The sequence below is a fragment of the Haliaeetus leucocephalus genome, unplaced genomic scaffold, assembly GCF_000737465.1.
Source record: "Haliaeetus leucocephalus isolate CR32 unplaced genomic scaffold, Haliaeetus_leucocephalus-4.0 Scaffold406, whole genome shotgun sequence".
Taxonomy (NCBI): domain Eukaryota; kingdom Metazoa; phylum Chordata; class Aves; order Accipitriformes; family Accipitridae; genus Haliaeetus; species Haliaeetus leucocephalus.
Window position 1 is genome coordinate 1,881,505 of NW_010972842.1, and position 7,500 is coordinate 1,889,004.

At 36.2% G+C, this 7,500-nt stretch overlaps 1 protein-coding gene across 15 annotated transcripts in view; it reads right to left on the reverse strand.

Annotated features, from left to right (window-relative positions):
- Positions 1-5,026, reverse strand: part of FOXP2 (forkhead box P2) — a 192,548-nt gene extending 187,522 nt beyond the window's left edge. For 11 of the 15 annotated variants that reach the window (XM_010574008.1, XM_010574007.1, XM_010574005.1 and 8 more), the window contains exon 1: positions 4,495-4,662. In XM_010574008.1, the coding sequence (XP_010572310.1) occupies positions 4,495-4,662 (168 nt within the window). Of the gene's footprint in view, positions 1-4,494 lie in introns of all 15 variants that reach the window. The other 4 variants (XM_010574012.1, XM_010574011.1, XM_010574010.1 and 1 more) reach the window with 1 other exon arrangement.
- Positions 5,027-7,500: the final 2,474 nt, after the last annotated feature.

A 7,500-nucleotide genomic window follows, 5' to 3' on the forward strand; every position in this document is an offset into this window, starting at 1 on the left:
GTGAAATACCTTCTTTTTACTCCAGCTATAGTGTCAGTAGGTGGGCAGGCTGCCTGCGCTTGAATTTAGCCCTTCTCCAATCATTTACCAGGGGAAAAAAAGATTGTGTTTGCAGAAGCACACAGCAGGAGTCAAAAAAAATAAAGAATAAAGACTAATAATCAAAAATAGTTCTAGGGGCATATCAGGACTTCTGTGAAATTACATTCTGGTATTTTAGGACATTTCCAATTCCCTAATAAATTAAAGATTAGACCACGTGTGTGCCTGCATTCGGAAAACATACTTTCCCTTACTAGTTCAACATCTGCTAATTTGGTAATACCTGCTCTGAAAGCCATATGAATGAACCTAACAGGATTTTGCCCCTTCTGAGCTTGTGATGTGAAAGCCTGTAACACTTCTGTGTAATTTTCCAGAATTTTAACTTCAGTTTTAAATTGCTAGGAAGCAGCATTTTTTTCCTAATATGACGTGGTCAATTTAAGCAACGATAAGTGCGATCAGATGCAATAAGAAGTTTTATATTTAAGTTACATATCATCAGTATTCTTTGTGGCATCAGCTTTTGCCACAGGTGTAGTAGTTGTGGATTTTTATGTCACTTTAATACAAACTGCCTGTACAGTACAAGAAAATGCATTTGCTCTTTTGAGGAGTCAAAAAGCAAGTTTCTAGTGGTTTAGTAAGTGGAACTAATGTCCGACATACAGAAACATAAGTTTTGTTAATGCCTAATTTAAGACCTCACATAATAAACACCCCCACCCCCCCATTATTTTCTTCCTCCTGTTTAAATAATCACAAGGATGAAACACATAAAAAAGCAAAAGTTCTATTTCTAGAACATCAGGATAACCTGAATGCCAGCATCACGTTTTTGCTTTTGTAAATATTATTTATATTTTGTAGCAATGAAATGCTAGTGGTAAGTGTATGCTAAAAAAATAAAACTGCTTTGGAAAAATAATTTTAAGCATAGTCAACTGCAATGGCTTCTTACCAATAAATTCCCATAAAACATTTAAAAAGATTATCTTGGTAGAACTGACTTAATGAATACTCAAAATGCAAGCTCAAATCTACCCTGTAAAGCAATCATGGTTTTTTAGCAACTATTTTGACCTTAGTGACACAAACAATTAATTCTACAAACTTAATATCAAAATAAAATTCTACATCTAATGCAGAATAATCTGTCAATGTATTTAATCAAGGATATGCTTTTTCCATGTATTATACATTCTAGTATCAAACACTGATTTTAACACACAAGAAAAAAAATGAAAGTGAAAAGCTCAGAAGTGTACGAAGGTACATATATGAGAGAGAGAATGTCTCATTGTAAGCCAAAAAAAAGCAGAAGAAACAAGTCTGAGCAGATTACATTTTGCATCATATTTAATAATAAAAATCTACATTCACTTTAGCAATATTTATAAATTGATAAATATCGACAGTAAGATAAAAAGTTGCTTACGTTCTAGTCATACATCTTCAAAGCCGACCTGATGACTTGTGACAGCACCCAATCCATTTATCACCAAGTATGTATTACAATATATTATAGAATACTGTCATTCTCTCTTGATACATGGATGAGGAACAACTCCCTGATTTAAGTCAAACTTCTCACTTCTATATAAAGATCACAACAACATAGTTCATCAGTCCAGTAACAGTACTGTCCAAATTCCATATCATTGCTTACAAGAAGATAATGAAGTCTATTATTTTAGCTTATTTACTTTCTATACATCCACCAATTTGTGATCATAATGCTGGAACAAGATGCAAATCGTATGTAACTTAAATTTTTAACTAAGCCCAGTTGCTCTTTGTACACAGCCTAAAATTTCTCATGTTTAACTTTCCCCAGTACATATTCATGCCACAGTGAAAACTTATTTTGTGATTTTACTCAGCTGATATAGCCATTCTGAAGCATTAGCATCTCTTTACATAGCTGCCCAGCTGAAGGAAACGTATTAAACCCAGCAATTATTTACTTGCTTCCTTTAGAAGAAGCTATAACAAACTTGATTTGTTTATTTGAAGGCCCCCAATAAAACAACTCAGAGAAGCCAAAACCAGAATGTTAAACTATGACATCAATACATTATATCTTGCACATATTTAAACAATAAAAAAATCTGAATAACTGCAGGTACAATGGCGTTTGCTCTGTTTTTCTACTTGTGAAAGTTTGTTAGGCGAGTCACATATTAAAAATAATATTTTAGAGAGTTACTACAGTGACAATAATAAAACCAGCCATCATTTTCTTCTTAAAATGTATTTCAAGAGGCATCTGGTCAAAAACAGAAAAAAAAGAAATCGAAAAAAGAGGAAGAAAAGCAAAAGTAGCATAAAGCTATGCCCATTATCTAAAGGACATCCTACTGCATGTTTACTAGTGTTTATGTTTCACATCAACATATTTTATAGAAGGATTTATATGCCTAACTCAAGTTGTATTTAAATCCTATGGTGCAGACCCTACCATAAAATGCCTCTTGAGTCCTATTAACTGTACCCATGGTTTTACTTTGCCTGTCTGCTTATTTAAGATCTAATCACAGTTTTGAAGAAAAGATTGTCACTTCTAAGCCTGTCCCCTCAGAACCTGTCTGTTATTAGTACTCAACTGGATATTTTCATCTTCAGTTGTTATTCTCTGTGGTCTTTGCAAATGCTATCTACTGGAATCTGTGACTGTATGGACAAATTGGCTACAAATGCCTAGGACTGCTGCTTTGAGAAACATGTAAGTGGCACATTATTCTGTCGGTATTTTTGTGTTTTAAAGTGTTTCACTTAAGTTTAGTTTTCTAAACATTTTCACCAATTAAATACACTCTCAATAAAGATTTTAAAATGCTTTTATAATCTGAACACCTGAATAAAGGTGATGGCATGCTTTTCAATGAAAACAATATTAAATTTATATATATATATGTGTGTATATATATAATTTTCTATGAAAATAGTATATATGCACAGTGTACATATACAGATAATAGTGTGTGTATATATATATATAGGTGTAAGCCTGCTAAGAACTTAATGAAGACGCTGAAACCTGTATTTCCTCAGACTGTAATACTATAAGTGCTCAATTGTTAAAACAGAATACGCTTGCATTTGAAGCAAGGCACAGATTCAAGCCTTAACAACTTCTCATATTTCAATCCACAACTATTTAATTCTTCCACATTTTCTGTCACCATTTAAAATATTTAACTACAGATGTAGCTAGTGTACACTGCTTAATTCAGCACTGAGAATGATTCAATTTTAAGAGCTATTATGACCTGTTATTTCAGAGGCCCGTACACATGCAATTTATCTATCATGTTAAAGCATGTTTCTACAAAACAGGATTTTTATGCTATTTTGTCTTAGGGGAGACAACTTTCCTTCCATTAATGCAATACCTGACGTTGCAATTAAAAACCTCAGTATTTACAGATGAGGTGTTTGAACTCCAGAGGTGCTGAGTGGCCTCAGCAGGTGAGAGGACCAGACACTGAAGACTTTCAGGAGTTCAGAGCAGGTACTGGCACTCTGCAGAATCAGACCCCAATTGTTTACCAAACAAACCGTTTGGGATTCACTGCATTAGTGCAACCTGCAGCCCCTGATGGGGAGGCAACCATTTCGGTAGACAAAGTAGAAGGAATTATGTTTGTGCAGGTTTTCAAAGGAAAAGTAATCTTACACTGACAAAAATTAATCGATTGCATCTCATAATTAGATGGCGTCAGCAGCCAGACAACGGTTTAATTTTACAGTTGTGAACATAAAAGCAGTTCTCCATTAACACCCCGAGAAAGCAAACAGACAAACTTAAAAAGATGTTTTTAAAGCGAGAAGGGAAACATACCTACAGAAAAGCTGCTTCTCTCTTTTCCCATATTTTCGAAATCACCCATCCCGGTTACACTCGCACACACGCGCGCACACAGACAGGCACATGCTCTTTTTTATTTCGGTGGTTCTGAACTAACCAGCATTTTTTATTTACACCTACGGCAGCAAAGCATCTTTATTGTGAGAAGTCACTCTGGTCCCTTCAGCCCAGCTCCGACTTTGGAACAATTCCTCACAAGCGAAGCGAAGTCTCAAGTAATGTGGCCCTCTGGTGGAAAGCTCTGCATCACCTCCTACGCCACCGAATCGCACCGTAAACTAACAGATTCTGAAAACATGCACTGCAAGGCTTCGGCACAACTTTTATAAATACGCCACGGGATTTTAATCACCAGGCGAGCGCGGCGGCGTGCGGCGGCATCAGCGAGACGTTGCCGCCCTGAGAACAGGATCCTTGCGTTTCAGCGTTAATGTGCACAAAAACAACAACAAATAACGCCCCACGCTCTTCACTTGCACGACACTTCACATTCAGCACGCGCAGAGGGTCTGCGGAAGGGTGCCCGTCCGCAAACAGCCCTTTATTTGTTTAAAAACAAACAGGAAGCAAAACAAACTTACCTGCTGTTGTTGCAGATGCAGCAGTTCTACTGTGCTTACTTCAGTGCTCGTGTCACCACTTGATCTTCCATCTCTGCTGCCAGCATCTAATTGGCTGCTTAGAGTGCTCATTCCATTTTGATTCATTGAACTGTTGCTTATTGTCTCTGTCGCAGATTCCTGCATCATGACTTAATACCTAAAAGTGATTAAGAAGTATCAATTAACACACGCGTTACACCTTCACACTTCCATTATCAAGATGTCCCTCTCTGCCAATTATACAGACAGCATCTTTAGAAGAAGAAAAAAGCCTCGTGGAGCCGTTTACCAAGAAATGCGATGCAAACTCTGCTTTCATACATACAGCTACTAATCACCGGAATTATGGTTTCTATAAGCAAGCTTTGTGTGCTTACGTTTAACGGCCAAAATAACACACCACGCACGCAGCATGGTCAATAGCATTTATGAACGACTACGTTTTAAAGTCTACCTATAAAACCAGTTTAAATGAAGGCACGATTTCACACACTGCTCTATATTTCCTATTATCTAGCTTTGACAACCATGGATGACTATACAGCCTTATTTAAAATATTCACTATCTTGATTCTGTCAGAATTTTACAGCATATCTTATGCAAGGCTGTTGTTTAATGATGCACAGCTAATCATACAAAATTAAAATTTTGTAAGGGTGTTACAAATCATATGGTATCAACCAATGATAAATAGTATAATGGGCTTCTCCTTTTTTGTGACTAAATAAAATTTTGCCTCGGAGGCATTTTAAGAAAAAGCTCCTGCTGCAAACACGTCAGATATTGCCTATTTTTTTAATCAAACGGCTGATATTCATTTATTTTTCTGACATTTAAAACATTTAATACTGTCCTTCCTGGGAAGTAATTAAGCTTATGCATGAGCAGCAATCAAACTGTTCACTTGAAGATGACTTAAAACTCAATTTTAACATAGGCAAATAAATGAAAGATATAAAATTAATTTTCCAGGCATGTATTAGATATGAAAGCTGGAAATAAAATCTATCAAGAATATCACTAATGATTGTGCTAAAAACAGCATAAATTATGCATATTACCTTCTCTACAGTAATAAATGTTTTATCATTTTCACTGCATAAATATACTGTACTTTCAGGATAGCAATGAGATGTCCTGCCAAGATCAGTTGAAATCTTTGCAGTAAATAAAGAACCAACGTGCCCTTACAAACCAGAATTTCAAGGCGCATTTTGTATCTGTAATATGGAAAGGTCAATGTCTCTTCTCAGAGCCACCAAAGTCCTCTCCTGCTCTCGCAGGGTCAGAATGGACCTCACTTTCCCTCACCCTCGCTCCCAACGCACGGAAAGAGTCCCCACAACAACCTGGCTGAGCTGTGACTTTAAAAGACACCTCTGAAGGGAGAGGGATGTGTAAGCAAACTTGGGAAAAGAAACAAAGCTTGCTGCTTAGCCTGATTATTGAACTTAGTTATTTGTTCCCTTGCAAAGTATGAGCAATAGCCTTTCTCCGGAAAAAAAAAAAAAAAAGAAAAAAAAAAAGGCAGGAAAAGGATCATTACAACTTCAAGTGTGTGCATGGGATATTAATCAAAACGCTGTATGAATTAACGCAAACAAGCGCCTACAAGATAAAGTCAAAGTATATATTGTGTGAAGAAAGTTAAAATAGTAAAAGATGAGTTATTTAAAGATGGTCTGGTCAAAAATAAACAGGATGCAAAAAAACCCAAACACGAACACAGTTAACATAAAGGAGGGCAGCTGTTATAGCCCAGTAAACAACAGCAGCACCAGATGTGTTTATGAACAAACAGCCCTTCCTAAACACTCTTACGAACATCAGCGAAGAAAAATAATAGAAGTGGAAAATGTGATACACGCAGTGATGAATTTTACAAGGCAAAAACAAAGCTAATACTCTTTTCTGAGATTAGGCAGCTAATAAGTATTCAAATTAGGCATAAATTTTACATGTACAATGTTTAAAATATTCAGAGAAAAGGGTCTGATTGCCCTTAGTAGTTATATGAAAATTCTAATGCGGGTATGCCACAACTGTGGGAGCAGGCAGCCCTTTCTGATTTTTACAATATTTACTTTCAATAAAAAGACATGTATATCAGAGTGGAAATCTATTTAAAACACTTCATCAACTGTATCGTTACAAGGATTTGGAAATTCGGGAAATTCAAACATTAATCCTCTTTTAGTCAAACAAAGATTTAACCAACAGACAGGTTCATCTTTTACAAATTCGAACATTAGACAATAACAGTGGTACGTTTAGCCAAGCGCATTAAAAGGGCAAAGGGGTGTAAATGTTAGATAATCAAAACATTAGAAAACACTCAGAAATTTAATAAATAAATACATCACCCCCCTGTTTTTACATCTCTCCGACTCTTTCACTACAATTAGCAGAGAAGGGTTAAACATCTTCCAGTTCATATTAACCAAAGGGTTTTATGTCTTGTGGATTTTGTATCCTCGCAAAGCCCCAGAGTGTAGTTCGGGCTCTGCATTTTAAGTTCAAGTGTCTGTGAGCCAGCAGAATCGGCTTTAACATAACATGACCAGTAACACTACTCTGGCAATAGAAAACAACAAATCCGACCCAACAGCTGTGTACAGAGAGAATGAAACTACAGAGTATCAATGCTAGAAAGGGCAATTTATTTGGAAGTGAAGTAGAAGAAATACTGAAGTATTTATATGAAAAAGAAAGAGTCCGTAGAATTCTATGTTAAAAGTAAAATGTTATTCCTAGTTATAAAAGGGTATTTTTAGAAACAATACTGAAACTTTGGCTCGAGCAATGCTCTGTGTTGGTTGTCCACAGCCCCCTTCTCACTGCCGACAACTGAAAAAGGGCTGCTGGAAAAAGCAAGAGCACATAATCTTTTCCTTTTCCCTTGTTTTCTCTTGCATACACACACACACACACACACGTGTGTATCTGTACACGTGTGTGTACTACTATCAACTCTGAACCCTCAC